The sequence below is a fragment of the Gouania willdenowi genome, chromosome 12 (genome assembly GCF_900634775.1).
Source record: "Gouania willdenowi chromosome 12, fGouWil2.1, whole genome shotgun sequence".
In the NCBI taxonomy this organism is placed as follows: domain Eukaryota; kingdom Metazoa; phylum Chordata; class Actinopteri; order Blenniiformes; family Gobiesocidae; genus Gouania; species Gouania willdenowi.
This window is the reverse complement of record NC_041055.1, coordinates 19,473,735-19,495,544: the sequence shown is the minus strand read 5'-3', so window position 1 is coordinate 19,495,544 and position 21,810 is coordinate 19,473,735. Positions and strand designations below refer to the sequence as shown.

The 21,810-nt window shown below is 34.4% G+C and overlaps 2 protein-coding genes across 6 annotated transcripts in view; both read left to right on the top strand.

Annotated features, from left to right (window-relative positions):
- Positions 1–4,863, top strand: part of rc3h2 (ring finger and CCCH-type domains 2) — a 40,751-nt gene extending 35,888 nt beyond the window's left edge. For all 5 annotated transcript variants that reach the window (XM_028462574.1, XM_028462577.1, XM_028462576.1 and 2 more), the window contains one exon: positions 214–4,863. In XM_028462574.1, coding sequence (XP_028318375.1) covers positions 214–355 — 142 coding nt within the window. In that variant the 3' untranslated portion in view covers positions 356–4,863. The remainder of the gene's footprint in view (positions 1–213) is intronic.
- A 1,535-nt stretch (positions 4,864–6,398) lies between these two features.
- The window catches only part of rabgap1 (RAB GTPase activating protein 1), a 73,871-nt gene continuing 58,459 nt past the window's right edge, over positions 6,399–21,810 (top strand). The window contains exons 1-2 of the mRNA XM_028463497.1: positions 6,399–6,524; positions 19,727–19,959. Of these exons, the coding sequence (XP_028319298.1) occupies positions 19,807–19,959 (153 nt within the window). The 5' untranslated portion in view covers positions 6,399–6,524; positions 19,727–19,806. The remainder of the gene's footprint in view (positions 6,525–19,726; positions 19,960–21,810) is intronic.

The following is a 21,810-nucleotide window of genomic DNA, read 5'->3' as shown; positions in this document are numbered from 1 at the left end:
TAAATCAAAATATCCTGGTAGTGTTTTTGATGGGTTTTTGTTATATACAGTACATTGCAAATCTAAGCTGAAACTGAGGTGAAAAAAATCAATATGCAATTGAGATGAATTTTTAAATACATTGTTAATTTCTAATACGGACAATCTTGTAACACAATGATATTTTTGAGCGCGACATTCCATCTTAACATTTTCTTCCCTCACTCCATCCAGGAAGTCTCTCTCCCCAGGGGGATTTGTCTCCAGTAGTCTGGGCATCGGAAAGATGGTCCTCCGGACTTCAGCAATGGCTGATGCAACCACTGGGGTTTGTTCAGAATCGCCTGCAACAGACATGCTGCTCAACAGAAGCTAAAAGGGACACAAGGTCAAACACTGACCTACATCTGGGTCACCTGTTCAGAGCTTTGAAAGGAATTCCATCACTTTCTGTCATAATGTAAAGCTTGACCGTTTGCTTTTCCATTCTGCAAGAGTTCCGTCCGTGAAAACATGCTCCGCTGCCCTGCAAAAAGTCATTTTTTATCAGTGTAAGGCTTTCAAAGAATTTGGATAAAAGTTGTGGTACAGCACATGAGCAGGCTTCTATTAAACTGTGTTTATAGTGTTTATGTTTCTAGGCTTGCTCAGACAACAATAAGCTGGAGTGCTAACATCTAACTGGTCACTAACTATATTTTTTGTTGGCCTTTTCTTATCTTTTCATTTATAATGTTATTTAACAACACAAAACCTGTTAACGCAGCCGTTGGTGCTTCTTAAGATCCTTTCTCTGAATTGATCTGCTGCAGTGTTTTTCTAATTATATATGGATTAAGAATAAGAGGCTCGATTGTCATCCAACAACACAAACGCAAACATGAATGTTTTTCATGAAAGGAAAATAAATAGATAATCTACTTTTCACTGCTCTAGCTAAATTCATAGCATTTAGGCGATACTATATAATTATATAGAATTAGCTGTTAACAAGCTATAGGTGGAAGGTTTTTGTTTTTTGTTTTTTTTGAAAGAAATTAGTGCAGTGCCCGTAGGAAGTACAGTATGTATTGCTATAGAAAAGTGGGAGGTTCAGTAGATTCTTCATGGAAGGCCAAATGAGGTTGTGTTTGAAAGTGGAACGTCAGGGACATTTAGGTTTGTTGTGAAATGCGTAAAGTGATAACTATCGTGTTTTCATATATTTTGTTCTTTTAGCAATGGCACTGTAGGGAGTTGAACCCCATCGATTACGATTCCAGGTTGTTGTCCTTGCAGATCCGGATCTCCCTCAGACCGAACAGACTCGGTCCGGACTCATTTAGTGTCATTAATCCACAACAGTCAGTTTAGATGCACGCGGATTTCGTGAAGCATTTATTAAATAGTTTATCAACGGTATCATTGTAGTCCAAGCCAATCCGACGTCGCACACCCTTGAACCGAGCAGCAGCCATGTTGAAAGTCTCAGGTCAATCTGAGCCTGATCCGCAGAGATATTTGAGGAACGCACACACACAGAAAGACAGACACACAGACAGATAGAGATTTCTTGCTTTTATAGATATGTAGTTAATGGTTAATCACATACATACATGTTACCATATTTTAGGTGCAAAAAGGTGACGTTCCCATACATTTTATGGGAAAATCACTTGAAAGGATCATTTTACTTGGCCATTGTCATGGTAAGACGATGTTAGAAATTATTTGGATTGATATCTAAATAAATGTGTATTATATCCCTAATATAAACACATTCATATAAATTGAAGTTGACTTTGCTTGGCTTTATTTTAGAAGGAACAAGCTTCAAAAACATTAACCCCAAATGCACCTTGTGTAAAATCCTAGATCAGAGATGAAGTACTTTTTATAATAAATTAAAAAAATCTATCATGTTTGGTTTATAAACTTAAAACCTAAAAGTTTTCCTAAAATATGGTATGACTTTTTTTTTTTTTAAATAATTGATAAATAATGACGATTAATGTTGTATACCATGTTTTGTAATGTATATTTTTGTTAAAGGTTTATAGTAAAAATGCATTGCAGTGACAATGAACATAAAAAAACATATTAGGTAAATGTATTTCTTTTCTAAATGTCCTTGTAGTTTAATATGCTAAACCAGCTTTATGCACCCACAACTTCCTCTAGGTTGTATGTTGGTTTACATTACATATTCCTTCAAAAATACTCAGTTTGAGATGTTTACGTTAAACATTGACAGCAAAATAAGTGGAGAATCCAATTCTTTGAGAGAGTCAAAGATTAGCTAGAGATTATTGCTGCAGATGCAAATGCAGATTATTATGAAACTCGCCACTGTCTTTTATAAGTCACATGATGTTTTCATGTCTCGCAAAGGACTGCAAAGTTGTAAACTGAACATGTAGGTCATTAACCACAAGTTCTTCCACCTCAGTCTTACTAATTCTACTGACTTGGTTTGTGTTTTTTTTTTTTCTCCTTTTATTTAATTTCTAAATGAACACAGGTTGAATTACATGTAGGTCTTAGTTAAAGCTAAATTTATTGATTCACGAAAGTATTTTTTCTCCAAAGTATGGTGCTACAGTAACAACACACATTGACTGAGAGCCCTATGGAAAGCAGTGACACTAATTTAAGTTCATGGTTTAGGTTTTCTGTTCTTTTTTTTTTGTTTAAAGCCTGCCTAACTTCTGTGAAGTTGTCCGTTGAAGTATTTTGTATTATTATTATCTTTGTTCCTCTTGTTCTGCTTGGTTTGACATCACGCAAATGATCACATTGTTTAATGTTTACAGCAGCTGTATGAGGTGTCAGCAGGTCTGTGGTTTATACATTTTGTAATAATGTTATTGTAAATGCATGCCTCCATTCTGGTCTGATGATCATTATACTTCTTTGTTCTTTTTTGTTTTTGTCCACCTATTATCACTTATGTCAAACTCAAGACCCGGGGGCAAAATCCGGCCCTTTAATGCATTCAATTTGGCCCCACAGGAAAAGTAACTATGACAGAGAATACAGTACAGGAATTACTGTGTAAATTACCAACTAATTTTGTTGTAGATATCTCTGCCCCTCCAAACACACAAATTGAAAAAAATAATTCACATTATTTGCAGGGCCTAGAAATTTCCCATGATTATGTCACATGATGGCAGTCATTTTTTAACTTTAATTGTTGAAAGAACTCCCAAAGATCCTGCAAAATATCTACAAAATATCCCCAAATTAAATAAAAAACGGTCAAAAAAATCAAGAGAGAATTTCAGTTTATTAAGGATATTGTCAGTGCCTTACATATTTTACACATCATTTATACGTAAGTGAAAACTAGGGCACAGAATTGCTGAAGCTTCAAATTTTCCCGCCTGTAATCTGTGGCCCACTTAAAATCAAACTGGTCTGAATTTGGCCCATGAGCTAAAAGTGAGTTTGACATCGCTGACCTTGATCCTCAGAGAAGTTGCTTGAATTTTTTAAAACATGGTAATGCATGGCTAATTTCTACCTTTATTAGTACCCGTGTTTTGTATATAATTTATCTGTCCCTGCATTTTGATTCCTTCCTAAACGTTTCTGCTTTATCAAAGAATGCTGCACTATTTCACGTCCAAATCGCTCAGGGAAGACCACATTCTCACAGCTGCGTTTGCTTGTTTTCTTTATTTATTGTTCTAAATATAATGAGACGTATCGGAGTTCTATTGATTATGACTGATTCTATTGTTTGCTGTGGTAGTGCTAATTTTGATAGTGGGTTGATTCGCCTTTAAGTTTTTACTTATTGGGTTTTATTAAAAAGGGCTGAATGCTTATATATTAAAACACTGTTTTGTGAGTTTTGAATTATGGTCAAAGTGATACTTTTAGGTGTGCGTAGAGCACAGCTATCATGGCATATTGCACTGCACTGATGATGACTAACCCCCATCATCACAGGCTTGGGGGATGTGGCCCACGCTTTTGTTCCCGCACTACTTTTCCTATCATCAGCCAATCCCGTTGTCCTTTTTCTCCCTGATTCCTGTGTAATGCATGATTATATTTGGTCCCTCTTGTAATAAATGGGAGGAGTAATGATAATTCTGTAGTTGTGATACAACACTCCGCGCTGTAAGAGTTCTGCACATGCCCACTGTGTGGCCACGTCTAGTGCTGAAGTCGGCTTGCAGCCTTTTATTTTCATGCTCATTTCAATGATTAATAATTGTGATACGATTACCATCATTGGTATAACCGCATTAAGTTGTTGTGTTTTTTTTTTTTTCATTCTTTTTCTTTTTTCTTAAATCCGCTTTGTTCTTTTAATAATTTTTTTCCCCTCATTGTTCTATATTAAATGGAAAACGCCTGTTTGCTATTTGTAATGAGCTGGTTTTTCTATTCAAGTCTGTATTAGACTTTTTTTTGTGCAAATCTATTGTTCGATTGATATGTAAAATAAACTAATATAAGATGGCTTACACATCTGTCATTGTATACAGTCTGGCACCATCATTGGATGGATTTGTAGTATTGATGCCTGTAATATTCAGATGTAGGTGTTAAATTAAAGTCATCGGGGTAGTTGTTTAATGTTTTCGGAATGAGGAAACTACAACTCTGAAGAGTTAGCTCATGTAAAGAGTCGAACAAGTAAAGAATACTGCTCTGTATTTTATTTATTTCCTTGGAAATATCACATTGTGAAAGGGTTCCCTTTTTATCTATATGGTAATGAATGACTAGATTTTAATTTTTCTGAATATTTATTTGACTGATAGCTTAATGAAATGTGTTGCACTGACCTGCAGGTGAGCAGGGGGAACTGCCTCTGTGGAAGATGGAGTTGGAAATGAACATTTCAGCTAATTACTGCAGCATGCTTCAATAAACCAATAACAGCAATTTAATGTGAGTCATCTCTTACTCTCTCTCTCTCTTTTTTTTTTTTTTTTAAAAGTATCTCTGAACTATTAAATATCAACATTAAATAATGAATTTTTTATACTTGGTGATGAAAGACCACAATTCAAGTGTGCCCGAGTACTTTAGTTATTGTATGACAGTTCTACAAGTCATCAGATTCCTAAATTTAAGAATATTTAGTCTGAATTTATCCCATTTTTATTTCGCATTCAAACCAAAATGTGAAAATGAGTGTCATTTCATAAACAAGAAAGTATCAAAAAATGTTGATTGACCAAGTGAAATCACTACAGCAACATAACACGTATGCAAAAATAAACATTTTAGGAAATGTACATACAAATTTAGGAATTATTCATCCAAACAAAGGCACAAAAACTACATTATTAAAGAATTATTGGTGAATCCAATATCCAGTTATTCTAGGTACGCAACAAGAAACTCATTTGATCATTATACCACTAATAGTGCTGCTTGTGGGCACTATTGTGGCATTTTTGCTAGTTTGACGACATGCACAGGACAAGAGCCTATAACTGCAAAAGGGCTAGCAACACATATAATGGTCCTGTTTGTTGGTCTGCACTCCATAATGCCTTGTGAAATTAACATTATGTGTTGCTGACTCATACTTACTATATACCTACTATTAGGGATGTTTGATATTAGCTTTTTGCCAAAGTCCGATATGCCAATATTGCCTAATGCTAAATTTGAAGTCGAATGATATATACGTCCATGGAACAGTTTAAGCCTACATTTAATGTGATGCCCCATATGATGTATTCCTCAGTCTATGAAATAGCAGCAAAATAAGAGCACTTGTTCAACAGAGTTTTGTCTTTTTTTTTTTTGTCTCTGCATGTGGTTTTTTTCAGTTTTTAGTCATTTTGTGTGTTTTTCTTATTTTTTGTGTTCTTGTTTATAATTTTGTGTACTTTCCTGTCATTTTGTGTAATACATGTGTGACAGTTAGTGTGTCTTTGGAGCTATTCTGTAATTTGTTGTTGTTGATTTCGTAGTCATTTTGTTTGTTTAAGTGGTTGTTGTGTCTGTCTTTATTGTGATCTTGTTTTTTACGAGTCATTTTGGCAAATTTTTGTTGCGTTCTTTAAATACATTTTTGGGGGGATTTGTTTTGGGGGCCTCACAAAATTAAACAGAGGGTCACATGTGGCCCCTGGGCCACCACTTGCCTTTATCTGAACTATGGTATATACTGTACATAGGGATTTTAAAAATAATAATCTTACAAATGATTGATTTTATTCACAAAACAACTTATTATTAATAAAAAAAAATTACATATTTATTTAAAAAAAAAAAAAAAATACAATTTGATAGGAAATGAGCCGGTGATAAATACGCAGAACGATGGATGGATGTAGGCTCATGATGGATGGATGCACAGAAGTGACTCCAACAGTATGTGATGCAGCCAGTGAAGAAGAAGCTTCCTTCCTCACTTTAACCCAAGAGATGATGGTGACAGGCAGGCGCATGCGCGGTTCGGTCGTCAGGCTTGTGTTTACAGCTCGGCTGGATGCTGCTGTCTCTGCTCCTGGCTGCAGCTGATATTACTGGGAAACAGCAATGGAGCACCACCTGCCTTTGCGTCACAAACTACCGTGGGAATAAAGGTAAGCTGCTTCCTACTGGCCATGCATCTGTTGTCACTGTTAAAGCTGACTTTCTCTGTCCGCTGTAAAGGAAAATGAAGTGGTTTCTAGGTGTGAGCAGCATTGGCTAGCCTTCGTTAGCTAGGCAGGCATAACACAGCAGTGGCCTCTGTATCACGGCTCAGTGCAGCGCGGAGCAGTCAGCGACTTTATTCACCAAACTCAAAGTGACTCCATTGCACAGCGGTGTGTTTACTTCGGCCTATGGTCGTGGACGGGTGTGTTGTTGAGAGCTGCTCGTTGGTGTCGAGGTTTGAGAGGATAGCTGCTGTAGCTAACGGTGGTGGGCAGGTTGCTGAGGGCTAACGGTAAAGCTAGCCGGGCTCGCCCAACACTTTGTTTAGTTTATCTGTGGATGGAGGTGAGCCTGCTGATCGGGTTCACTAGACTGTACACAGTACAAACAGTGTCACACAATATGCAAGGGCTGCTTAGCTACAAATATCTCGATGTTGGTTTTTATTCTCTATGATATGTCATAATTATCCATCTGTCATGTAACCGTGATCATGTGTATTTTTACACAGAAATATTCATAGCAACTCTGAAATTATCTGAAAAGTAATACCAGTTAAAGCTGGGCAATATATCACGATTCAAGATATATCGAGTTTTAAAATTTTTGCGATATAGAAAATGACAATGTCGCCTATATCGAGATATCTTATTCATGCAATCACACAAGTGTTTAATATTATTCATAGAGTACAGTCAGACAGTGTCTGAGATATACATTTTATAGCATATTATGTATTAAAATTAGGGGTGTCCCGATTCGATATTGATATCGGATATCGGTCCGATATCAGCCAGAAAATGAATAATGAACAACGGATTTTATCGGACTGCATCTAAAATCTCCGATATAAGCGCTCTGATAAGTTTTTGTTGTTTTTGTCCCCGCCCTCAGTTGTTCCCACCATATACTGACAGTTAAAAAAAAAAGAAGTGAACTTGAATTGTTGACTATTGTTCTATGTTTGAGTAACATCACTAGCTCAAGCCTTTTCTAACATTCCACACTACAAAGTAATAAATGTATGTATGATTCGTGCTGATATCGCACCGGGTTGATATCGGTATTGACCAATACTCAAGGCTGTAATATCGGTATTCTATCGGAAGTGAAAAGTTGTATCGGGACATCCCTAATTCGAATAGTCATTTTAGGAGCATGAAAAGCACAGTTAAATGGATTTCTAACCCAGACCTTACTGCTAAACAAGCCACACTACAGAACTCACTCACACGTGCTGTCCCTTAGAGGAGAAAAAGCCAAAAGTGGCACATTATTGTGCAGCTGTTTGTTAATGAATGTGCCTGTGTGGCATTTTTCATTTGCAAATTTAACACAGAATTGTAAGCCTTTATTGAGTTGAGATATGACTTTCAGTCTATATCGCCCAGCCCTACTAAGAGTGAAATAGAGGTACAATCACATTTGGCTTTTTACATTAATGCCATATAAAATATAACATTTTAGGAAATGTACATACATACACATTTATAAATTATTAATCTAAACAGACACCAAAGCAGTACATTATTAAGGCTTACAAATTCTGAATAGTAGTTTTATCTGTAAAAAATATAGGAAACAAGACAGGAAAAACACACATTTTAAGGTCAAAATTAATATTTTGCAATTTGCGCTAAGAATTCTTGGTGAATCCAGCTCATACATTACTTTGTGCCACTTGTGCTGATGTTATTCTTGGTATACACCAAGAAACTCATTTGACCATCACTACTAGTGACCACTAATAGTGCTACTTGTGGACACTATTGTGGCATTTTTTTAAAGGACAGAAAACTGGCTGCAAAAGGGCAGGTGACATATATTGGTCCTGTTTGTTTTTCTGCATTCCATATTGTGTTGTGAAATTAAGCTCATGTGTTGCTACAATCACATTTGGTTTGCAAACAGTGTCACAATTAGAAAACGGCTGTTTTCATGTAGTTTCTTTGTTTATTTATTTTTCATTTTTTACAGCTAATACCACTTAAAAATATTCTATTTTGGTTGTTTAAGTGTTGGATTATTCTTTTTTAACAATGATCCTTTCATACACTTATTCACTTATAGTAGAGCCCGGCTAGTACCGATATTTGGAATTTTAAGGACCCGATAACCGATGTATCAGCCGATGGCTAATATATTTTGTAAAAGTACAACTTAAGTGGCGTACAACACAAGCATTTAGGGTAAACTGACTTGCACAGCATCCTACAGTGATGACCCAGATTAGATTAGAACCAGCGACCCTCCGATTACAAGCTCGCTTCCTTAACCGTTACACCACCACTGCCCATATATGACATGAGAAGAACATTGATATACAGGGCGAAATATAACTTTAAACAATGAACCAGTGTTGTATTTTGTAAGTAATTCAGGTGCTAATGTAATCATAATAATAATAAATGTAATAAAATTACCATCAGCCTGTCATGATTTTGTATATTTTTACACCTCTCTCTCTCTCTCTCTCTCTCTCATAGTTATTTCTTGCTGTCTTTTACCCTCCCCTCCCATGTCACTGTTTCTTGTCCCTGACTGGTGTAACACACACTGTACACATCACCCTGCAGACAACCATGACTGCTGTGTTTTTTTTCCAAGGCTTTTTTCATCTCTCTTTCTGGTGTGCTCTGGAAGTGAGACACGAAGACACAAATAGTTGCATGCATAGTTGTCATTTCAAGATCTAGGGTTCCTGAAATGTCAAATAGATTCTTCTAATAATTATGAACAATAAATAAATCATGACGTAAACACTCTTGTGTTGTAGTTCATAACAATTATCACTAGTGTACTGTAAAGTAAGTGTACGATACATTACCTTCAGGAACATTTTATGTTTGTGTTATTTTCATATAAAACTTAAAAATGCAATAGCTGGATGTCAGTCATGTACAGAACTTGTATCAGAAAGAAAATAACTTTAAAATAGTCATTGCTGATTAATGTTTGTTTATTAATGACGTGCAATAAAGATTAAACCTGTAATTCCCCTTGGGGATCAGTCGTGTAAATGAGGGGTGAAAACCATATGTGGTAAATATTTTTTAAATCCATTGTCCCACCATGCTTTTGTCAACATATGTGTTGTTATTCATCTTGGTGCTCAATTTTTTTAATATTTTTATTTAAGTCTTGTTAGTTTAAATCCTTTTTATCTCACATCAGAAATGAATAAGTCACAATGTTATTTGTTTATCAAGTCTAAATAAAATCAATATTTTAAACAACAAGTATGTATGTTATAAAACCAGTACTGTAACATAGAGGGCATTTTATTTATGGGGAAATATTATTAGCTTTAGTTGTCTAAAAACAAAAACAACTTTTAAAAAGGTATGGTATTTCTACATAATTTTCAGATTTTCACAAATATTTTCAGGGAATAAACACTTCCAAACGCTAGCAAAGTACTTATCAAAGTAATACAAATGAATACACAAACATTCTCATTTGTTTGATCACATATGCATGGAGTTATTTTACTTGAGATGACACTTTATATTGGTAGAAGAGAGAAGATAGACTGCAGCTTTTTTATGGTTAAGTAAGATGAGCCTTCTTGCAAAATTTCACTTTAAACTACCAGTAGTGGATAATTTAATGTGTGAGGTTTCCCTGTTCTCCCTAAATGAAGTTGGAATTCACCTGACTTTATCTGCTTTCACAGGTACGGTAATTAATTTGAGTCACAAAAGGTAAAACACACAAATCTTTTGATTTGTTTTTTGTGTGGGCAATTGGCGGCCCAGGGGCCACATGCGGCCCTCGTTCAGAATTTGTGATGCCCCGAAAGCAATCACATGAAACGACTCAAAAAAAAAAAAAAAAAAGGTAAAAAAATACAATAAAATACACTAGACAACAAAAATCCACAAATTGAATCAGAAACTTACACAAAACAAAATGACACTAAATGAGCAAAGGATATAGAAAATGATACACAAAATGACTGCAAAATATACACAACACAAGAACAAAAATGCACAAAATGTGAGAAAAATAACTAACAACCACAAAATAAAATAAAAAATGACACCAAAAAAAACCCACAAAATAACCACAGTAGACTAGACTCAAAATGACCATGAGAAACAACTAAACTCTTTGTTCTTTCCTGTGTTTACTCAGATTGGTCATTATTATAAACTCTGATATGATATGAACGTTGATCAGACAATCATGTTTTTTTTTTTGGCCCACCTCTGCTTTAGGATGTACACAAGCTCCAGCCCTGTAACCATAACAAGGAAAAAGAAAGAATTACGTTTGAATGAATCACGGTTGTTCTCAGTTTCGACATATCACATAAATATGGTTTAGGATCCTAAACATCCCATATCTTGTCTATAGTTTTCCTCATAAATGTCACACACTCAGCACCAGCACAACTGTTAAGCTAGAGTAATGTTTCCTGTTTGAAACCAGCTGTACTTAATTTCATCGTGTTGGAATAGTTCCTGTCATTAGCGAACAGGAAAAACTAGACATTGGGTTTCAAATTTTCTTCTGTGGTTTATTTTAAACGTGCAGTTTGAACAGCCTTTAGCACAATAATATGAGTGACCTATGAACCGACTGTTGATCCAGATTTGTCTGTATTCAAATGTTTGCTTTATTGAGCCATTCCCTAAGGTGTGGTAGCTTGGAGCTCAGAGTGTTTAGCTCTTATTCTGGGCTACGAGATTGACAGGTTTTTCATTTACAAAGGATCTGTTCTATAGGAACAAAAATGGGGGAAAAGTTTAATTTCTTAATGCAAAATCACAAAATGCTTTATGAAATGACAAACATGTTCTCCTTTAACTGTGACAAATTTTTACTAATCATATTCCTCATTTGATTTTGACTTGATGGAATGCCTTTGGCTGCTTTTGTAATTAGCATATATCCTGACGACAAATCAGATTTTTTTAAAAATATTTTTTTATTTTCCTTTAGTCAATTTTGTTTGGGTTATTGTAGTACAAATTATCTGTGATCATTTACTTTTTTTTTTTTAATGTTATTGTATTGTAGTTAGTAGCCATTAAGGCTGAACGATTAATTGCATTTGCGATATCGCAATATCATGAAACGTGATTTTCTAATTGCAAAGGCTGCAATTTAAAAACATTTTTTTTCTCCTTATTTATTTATTTTTCTTGTCCTGTCTTATACTTTCCTGTTAAGTTCAGAGAGTGTTTCAGAAGTGCAGTCCACATGTTTACATGTTGAAGAGGTAAAATCACAGAGTTGTTTGCGTTATTGTTGTAATCTGTGCTTTAAAATTTATATTTTATATTTATTGAAAGTTTAAATAAATCTGAAATAGTTTATTATTAAACAGATTGATTTATTGCTTGTGTTTATTGAAAAATACATGATAAGAGACCCTTGAATTTTTTTTCACATATTAAATCGCAATATTGAGGAAAACAATTGGACTGAGATAAGATAGTCCTTTATTGATCTCACAATGGAGAAATTTACTTGTTACATTTGGCATTCAGTGAGATCACTCAGGGTGTGCAGAATAGACAAGAAATGTGCAGACAGTTAAATAGTAAAAAGAGGTATCTTATGTACAATAAGTAAAAGCAAACATCTTAAGGGGAGGGAGTTATAACAATTATGAAATAAGAATAAATACAAATAGAATAAAAGTTCGAACAGACTATAAAAACTAGAGTTTTTTTTACAGTTCTAGTGCAGGTTGTCAGTAAGTGACGCTGGTACAGGGAATAAAGTGGCGCTGATACAGAGATTATTGCACGTAGTTTTGCAAAGGGGGGTTATTGCACATGTTACTTTAGGGTCTTGTTGTACAGTCTGACAGCAGTGGGGATGAAGGCCTTGCGGTAGCGCTTCTTCTTGCACTGAGGGTGTCTCAGTCTGCCACTGAAAGAGCAGACTCCAGCTCTAATAATCTGCCAATCACAATACATCGCCAATTCCAACTCTAACATTGTCTTGGTTTATAGTTTTGTAAAAATGCTTTTTGTATTGTTAATTTGCAAAAATAACTTGCATCCATAATTTACCCATAAGAATAAGATGTTTGGCTCAAGTACCCCGTTCTCTTATTTCTGAATCAGAGTACCCCCCCTTTTTCCAGATACAACATCTTGCTCAAAATAATATAAAAAGAACAATTATAGAGCATAATGTGGGAAAGAATGAGTGATAACACACATTTTAAAGAATCTAACTTTGTAAATAAGTGGAATGAAACAGCATTTAGCGCATGCTGAATGGATTTACGGTAGTTCTACAGATGTTATCATTTCCAGTCATCTCCTGCCTGGTGTGGGACCAACACTGACCTTTGTATTTCAGTTCATGCTCTAATCAAGATCATTTCCATCATCACCATTATTAGCCATAAATACACATATTATAATCCCCATATTTTTAATGTTTTTATTTGTACATTTTGTACTCTCTCAAGTACCCCCTGTAGTGCAATCGTGTACCCCCATTTGAGTAATCCTCAAGTATAACCTGATTGATTAAGTTACATCCGCATCAAGAAAGTAAGAATTATCATGTCTGTATTTTAGGTGAAGGCTCATCTTCAACAAGTGTTTGTCATGCAAGATTGTAATAAAAGAATAAAAATGTACTGTATATACAGTAGGTACAAGTACTTTGGATAAAAAATGAAATGATTCAACTCAGTCCAGTGTTTATAATTGGAGGAACACACAAATAGAGTGACTTAATATGGAGTTTAGTCATTTTATGTTGTGTTAATTTTATCAAATGACATTTATTTGGCTGAAGAAAAACTTAACATTGACGTGAGCGGTTTTTACTCCTGTTTCTCAACTCACTCTGTTGTTGGAAACCGGTTACAACCCCTAATGTCAAGTTTCATTGTTGAGCCAGCTCTGTTTACACAACTCTGTATACGGCCAAAAACACTGCGACGTGGTTTTGGTTTTAGGAGAGTTAAACAAGCAACGCTTTCAATCCTGGTCAAAGAGTTATTAGCTCTGTCTGAGATCCAAGCTGATTATTAGATGCTCATGTGTTATGTTGCACTGCAGGGTCTGTATTTAAGGCATTTATACTGTTATTGATATGACTGCACATCATTCTGGGCTTCTTTTCTCTTGTTTCACCTGTTAGTCGCTGAACTTCCTCCTTAGCCTGTCGTTGTTTCTCTTTCCTTTTCTGCCGTGTGTGTTTGGCTCTAAGCACCACTGTGAGGCGTTTTGAATACAGACTCTCTGTCCTTGTGTTTGGCAGCGTGTTCTTCTTCCTCGTGAGGTGCACAGGGGGCTCAGCTGGAAGTCTATAACAGCCTGTACAGCTGCAGTTTCAGAGTGCAAAACAAAATGAATGCCACAGCTTTTCCTGAGTACACATTTTCTTGGAAATCGACATGTTTGTTTTACATCGAACTGCTCGGCCTATGATTGGAACTGTGCGATATTTAGTTGACATATGATGATTGTATGTTTTCCTGAACACTAGTATTTAACACTTGGAATAATAATTCATTCAAAACGCATATTTTTTTTGCTGTTTATTCAGTACTTAGAATTCAACGCATGGTAGTGTAGAAAATAGTAAAAGTACATGGATGAGTCTTTTTTGCAAAATGATTCCATCACATTTTTGTATGTTTCTTTGCAAATTTACATAAAAAATAATTTTCCCACTTTCTTTCTCATAATTATGACTTAACTAACTCATATTAATGTCTTTTCAGTTTAAATACGGATTTTTTTTAATGTATTATATATTTAACAAGTTCTAAGCCTTGCCACTGTAATATGATGATAATGGTCCAAGGATACAGAATAAGGTCAATAATTCAGCATAAATAGTTAGGCTTTTTTTATGCAGTTTTAACTCTTATTTGCCTTAATTTCAATTCTGTGATATTTGCATCCAACTCATTTCAGCAGGCTGTTATGTAGGTTATAGGCATAGCTTAACTTCCTTTGTGATAGCAGAAGTAGCAGTAAGCAAATCATGATTCAGCAAAATTGGTGGTTCTTCTATAACACATAATTTAGTCTTCTCTTCATGTATGCCCTTAACAAAAAAAAGACTACAGCACTCAGTTGTAACACAGTGCAATATGTACTATACTATGTATTACATAAAAAACATTGGGTTTGCTGTCGTTAACATTGCTGGGAAAAAGCCTTTGTTTTGTATGGTTTATGTTTATTTTCCAGATCAACAAACAAAATTTAATATCTGACAAAAAAAGTGTGTAAAAGTAAGTGCAATGTTATTGATCCTAAAAACCTCAACCATGAGAATGAAAATTGGCAAACCTGGCAGATTTCCAGGACAAAAACAATTATTGAAAGAAGTGAACATAAAAGCTCGTCTCATTATTTGTGCTGATTTTTAAACATGGAAGTGGAACGAGTAGAAGTCCAGACTTCAATCAGATTAAGATGCCCTTGGCATTAATTTAAAAAGGTGCTTCATGCTTGATACAAGCGCTCAGTCCAGAATGCCTACATTTAATAGTTAGACAATGATATGTGGGCAAAACTTCCTCTATAGTTACACAGTGATGTAAAAGACTGTTGCTCACATGATGGTACCGTACTGTAGTTGTTGCTGCTAAGGGTGACACAACAAAAAACTAAGCTAAGGAAGTTATTACTGTTTCCACAAATGGATTTATTGTGTATGGTTTTTTCTGACTTGAAAACTGCATTTTTGGTTCAATTAGGACATGTTTGTCTAATATTACAATTTTTTGGATGTTTTGAAAGTTCATCTGTAAATAATAATGTTCCTCCACTGCCTTAGTATGTGTATTATTACTCATTGTAACACTCCACTTACCGCTTATTTATATATATTTTTTCTGTACGGTTATCTTGACCAATATCTATTATTTATTTTATTTTTTATTATATATTTTATTTTTACCTTAATTTTTCTTTTCTGAATTTGAATTAAGCTTTCTTGTTTGCTTGTACTTTGTGTCTTTGGGTGCTGTAGTGTGTGATTTTCCCCACTGTGGGATAAAATTAAGGATATTCTAATCTAATCTAAATGGGATTTAAATGGGACTTACTCTGTTTCTGAGCAGAGTAAGTCATCAAGAATAAGATGTCTGAGAAATACCGGCACTTACCTTGATATTTCACATTAGGTTCAGATTAGGATTAAACATCTACCTTAAACAACCAAACATTTCAGGGAAAGATAATGTTCCCTATCAGTAATCTACATTTCGCTCTGACAGATTGACTATGGATGTGGCATCCTCTGAAAGCTCTGAAAGTGCAGTATAAAAGGTTGATTAGGACCAGAGAAGCATGGCTTGGCAGGAACAGGCAGAGATCTGTAGCTGAGACGAAGGAAGGAAAGCAGGGCTACAAGGCAGCCATTATATTAACACTAATTCAGCTGCCAGACACTCAGAGAGACTAGTGTGCATCATCAATCCCAGACTAAAATGTTGTATTATGAATAGGAGCGTGATGATATCTTGAGCGCTAAGTATCAATTTTTTTTATTTATTTATTTTTTTCAAAACCTTTTCTGCTTTTTTATTAAAATGTGCAGGTACGTCTTCACAGAAATGTTGTCACTGTATGTTGAAGGAACCAATATATTGTTTACTGGAATATTGCACTATAATGTGTCACTGGTAAGAAAGACCCTATTTTTTGTTTACAGAAAGCACTATTGGAGATACTTATTCATTTACATTGGTATGTTGACACTTATTTACAGAAATGTTGCACTAAAATAGTCACTGTTCAAAGGACACTTTTTCAATTTATTGTCTTTCAGAGATATAAAATAAAAATTGTATTTTTTTCACTTAATCTTTTTTTTCTTGTTATGTCATAGATTATCGTAGATTGATTTTTGACCAATATGTCGATAATCGCAGTATCGACATATTATATTTCATCAGCAGTAAAAACACTATTGAAGTTATTTGTGCTTTTAATGTGCTTTTTTTTTTCAAGTGAGGAAATAGATGAATTATTTACAATAACACTAATAGTAATCCACATGCACAAATATATTCCATAAAGCTCTTGAGCTGTTTGAGTCAGCAGTTATTGTAGCCTTTTTAAATGTGTCTAGTGTTGATGTATTAAGATTCATTTCTGATTGTATGGAACCACTAAGTTGTGAGTTCTATTTATTTTATTTATTTATAGTTTTTATTTATCGTGATTTGTCGTTATCGTGATAAATACCAGAAATTATTGGGATAATGGTTTTGTCAATATCGCCCCATCCCTATTGTGAGCTTTGTATCGCGTATCGTATCAAGAGGTACCCAGAGGTTCCCACTCCTAATTATGAAAATTACAATTTGATCCTTGGGGTCAATTTGACTCCATTCAATGTTTATCATTCAAAAACAAAATAGTTGCCTTTTTTTTTTTTTGCTTCATATTTCATGACTTTTCCTAATTTGATAGCAGAGGTATATTATGCTGAAGTAGAAGATGTTACTAGATTGAAATTGTACTCAAGTATAAGTAAAAGTAAGTTATACATAAAATACTCAACTACATGTAAAAAGTAGCATAATTAAATAGTACTCAAAGTTAAAGTTACTAGTTATTTTCACCCCCCCCATGTTTATTTTTGGTAATACATCTTGCCACGGTTCCCATGCATAGAGTAAACATCTATGTATAAACTTAAAAAGGAAGAAAACAAATCTTGCACCATTGGAACTTAATTCCCTTTCCACAAAGTTATCTGTAAAAAGTAAAAGGTTTTTCAAGATGTACAATTCTTTTTAAAAAAAATAAAATAACACCAGTGAATACATTTATGAACTCTAAAAGTGAGAAAATAACCAGCATTCAATGCTGTTTTGGCGCCGTGCATTATGTTTAATCTGATGGTCGACTATGATGTGATGCATTTAATTGTTTTCTGGTCATTTCATTTTTTTGTAGTTTCACAATGTCCGTTGATCATTTTAAAACAAAATAATAAGAATTTAGTCAGTAATGGTTGAGTGTAGAAATGTAACAAATTACTTTACTTCTTTTAAAACAAACTTGAGTAAAATGACTTATTTAGAAACAAACTAAAAAAAAAAGTACAAGTACCTATAAAAGCAACTTAATTACAGTAACGTGAGTACTTGTAATATGTCACATCTGTTTGATGGGTACAAATGTTAAGCATAAAATTATCATGCTGATTTTCTTTCAATGTGCTGAACACATATTGCACACATTGGTGTTCCTCTGGGGTCATTTGGACCTGAAGCTGCTTTAGCTGTCAAGTAAAATGTGTTAGTAATATTTGAGGATAATAGGAGGGTTAAGAAATTGTGTGTGAGTGAGTGTTTAAAAAAAAAAAAAAAGAAACAATCCTCACAGCACTCTCTCTGGGTTACTGTTGTTCTCAGTTAATGATGCCTTGCATTCTGGGTAAGATGTCCATGTAGTGTCACTGATTAGTAAGTGCTTTGCTAGTTGTTAGCCTGTTCAGCTGCATTGTTAAACCCTTATAAACCAACCTTAGTGCTTGTTCTTTTACATGACAGAGTGATTGAATCTTTTTGAAGTAAGTTTACGAGCTGAAAACAGCTCATAGTTGTAATTACAACGTGGTTCAAAGGTTGTGAAAGAAATGTCAATCAGTTGTGTTTTTCCAGTACGAGCCAGATGTGTTTCTGTGGGAAGTTTTGACTCATCTCTGTTCCATTGACATATCAGCTGCTGTGCCCTCAGCTGTTTCAGTGTTGTCATTGTTCCTTTTAGCTTGGCAAGTTGTTTTGCAAAAAAATATTGCAACTACTACTGTGTTAAGAAAGTATTTGATGTCATATTCTCTTCTATCAATTCTCTTGTTGTTTTTAATGCTGTAAATTGTCTTTGAGTGTCTGGAAAAGCGCTTTTAAATCAAATGTATTGTTATTATTATTATTATATGTTAGTTTTCAAAATGGATTAAAAAACAACTCTTTTAGTGAGTAGTTTGCAAGATTTAAAAAAAAAAAAAATGCAGTAAATAAAGAAAAGAGAGAAAAATACATTCACTCTCAAAAGAATGTATTTTGATTATTTTATAAAAATAATTCTACTCCCTATACTCAGTTTGCTGCATTACTATCATTGCAGCATTTCCACAAGAGGAAAAGCAGGGGGCGCTCAGTCTTTTTATTTACAAGGTTTTTAATAACAGTATTGATCCATGAAAAGCTTATGAAAAGCTTGGAGCTTAACATTTCCTTGGGATTCACAATAACTCTTTTTAAAAACCAATGGATTTGACATCAAGTGATTTTTGCGCCCACTTTTACCATTATTATCATTTGTTTTTGTTTAAGTATCCTTTTACAATTCAATTCAATTGAATTCAAAACAGCTTTAGTGGCACGACAAACATGTTTACATTGCCAAAGCAAGTGTGACATTGAACAATGTACACACAAAAAGACATTAAAGAAGCATCATTTACATAGCATAAAAAATATGTAGATATAAAAAATAACAAAATTTATGTAGTGGAAAAGACTAAAAAGAAATAAATATGGGTTCACTATATACATGTAGAACAAAATTAACAATAAATGTATAAGTGTTGTAAAAGGGAAAAAAGGTAATGTACAGCTTTTTACATAGATCCATATACACACATACAAGTGCGTCCGGTTACATGCAAATATACATACATCTATACAAACATTTTAATATGCATTGTTAAGGTTTTGTTTATTCAGACAAGGTTGTTTTTTTTAGGACATTTCATCTACTGACATGTTTCGACTGTCGACTGCCAGTCTTCCTCAGAGGTGATATGCGAGTTCTCCCATAGTCGAAACATGTCAGGAGATAAAATTTCCTGAAAAACCTTGTCTGAATAAATGAAATCTTAACATTTATTTAAAAAAAAAAAGACAAAATGAACTTTCTGGAATTATTACACGAAAGAATTACTTTAATATGTATATTTACAGTACATACATACATGCATGAGTGGACTATTCATTAATTTTCCTTCTCCTTCTTTAGTAAATCTCACGCATACTTCTAATTTACAAACAGACCTCGAACGGAAAATAATCATTTGATGATATTTGAGTGTTGGCCAAAGTTTTACTTGAATAAAGAGATACTCATCACATCATAAATATTTCTGGCAACTTTTCTTTTTCCATTTATTATTAATTTTTTTCTTTTTCTAGGTGATTTTGCTCATCATCTCCCACCTCCTCCTCCCGTCTTCCATTCATGAGCAGCTTGGCCGAGCTAAACCGCGGCAGCCATGGATGACAAGGGCTCAGTGGGGAAGATTAGCGTGTCATCGGACTCAGTGTCCACTCTCAACAGTGAGGACTTTGTCCTCGTGTCCCGGCTTGGGGACGAAACACCTTCGTCCACCAATAATGGTAGTGATGACGAAAAGACAGGACTAAAGGTAAGGATGGTTGAGTGTGGAGTGGACTCCTGGACTCGTAGTGGTTCGAGAGCGAGAAGGTGCACTAATGTACTGTAAACATCACACTGTATTATTATCAGGGTTGAAAAAGGGAGGAACATTAAAAAATATGAATAATTCAGGAATTGTGGGAATATTTAAAAAGAGACTTTTCATATTAATTATTTATTAGCGTTAACTGGAAATTGGGAATAATTTTGACATAAATATTAGCATCTATGCAAAGTAATACAATAAAAAAAAACACATTTATTTGTAAATAGAACTTTACAATTATTCAAGTTTTCTAAGCATTTAGTTTTTTAGTACTAAAATATGTTTTCCAAGCTATATTTTACTTCCCTGTTAAGGGCCAACCTTCAATTAAAAAAAGATTAAGATCAATTCTCATGGAAAGTTTCCAGTTTTAACAATTTCCTGAATTTTTCAACCCTACTTATAATGATTGAAAAGCACACCTCCCGCTCCAGTGTGCATCATTTTTAGTAACTTATATGAAACTTTGCAATTATTCAAGTTTTGTAAGTAACTTGTTTTTTAAGGCTTGTAAAAATGCATTTTAAACTCAATACCTTTATAATTAAAAATCTTAGTGGCACAAACAGAGACACTGATACCAATCACTGCTCTTCAAGTGCAAACAGTGCAGTGAACAATAAATCATTTCACTATAAAAACAATAGTTCAATTTTACCCATCTTCCCTACCCCTTATTTGAAAATGATATAAAATTACAACACAACAAACGTGGTCCTGTTCGAAACACTTTCAAGCCATGGCGTCTTCCTGATGGATGCATGCAGTGGGCGTGGCCTCAACAATACTTCTGTAGAAAGCAGTGTACCATGTGCATGTGACTGAGGAAGTCAGGAAGACATTCTCCTGTATACTTGCATTATATTTGATTTGTTTGGATCAAGATTATGCTAAAATGTGTTTTCCAAACTATATTTTACATTTAAAAAAAAAAAAAGGATGAATTCCCATGGAAAGTTTCCAACTTTGATAATTCCCAGAATTTTTCAACCCTTATTTTAATGATTTAAAAAGCAAATAACAGACTTCAGGCTTTATGAGCAAAGTCCTGGCTTTACTCAGTGAAAGGTATGCATCGTTTTAGTAACTATATTAACAATGCTAAGTATTATAAAATCAACAACATAACCACTAGCTCAATGTCTAAAGATCCATGCAATAATACTGCTCCTTGGATTTGTCATCTAATGTTTATATTCCAGGTTTAACATTCTGACACTCTTAACCATGATACTAACCACTTCTTCTTTTGCTCTTCATTTTTCATGTTTAATTGTTTGTGTGTCTGTGTTTTATTTTGGTCTTTTTTCATTTATTGGTTATTCATAAGAATAATAGCCCCTCACTCTCAGTAGATGTGTGCACATGTAGCTAGAAAGATGTTCATTGTGTAATTGTGAGGACAGTATTGGTATGATTTAGGCCCTGAGAGCAAAGGAAATATTAAAGATGGTGGTGGAGAATATGAAGCTAATATCTTGTTCAGTGTACCGGTACATGAGTGGATTTCCAGTTCTTTAAGGGAAATCAACAGCACCCTCTTTTGTTTTGTCACGCTACACCAAGGCTGACAAACCGTAAACCTTAACCTACCGTACATCACTTTGATACGTATTTACTTAGAGAGGTCTTTGGTTTGTGGGCAGCTGGAACCATTGTGAACCATGTGCCAGGGTCAATTACAGTAGTTGGCTCTATCATAGAGTAAAGGCTTTTGAACTGAACAAATCATAGTGATTGCTATTGGCAATCATCCAAAAACTATGATCTCCTCCCATTATTCATTCTCAAGTA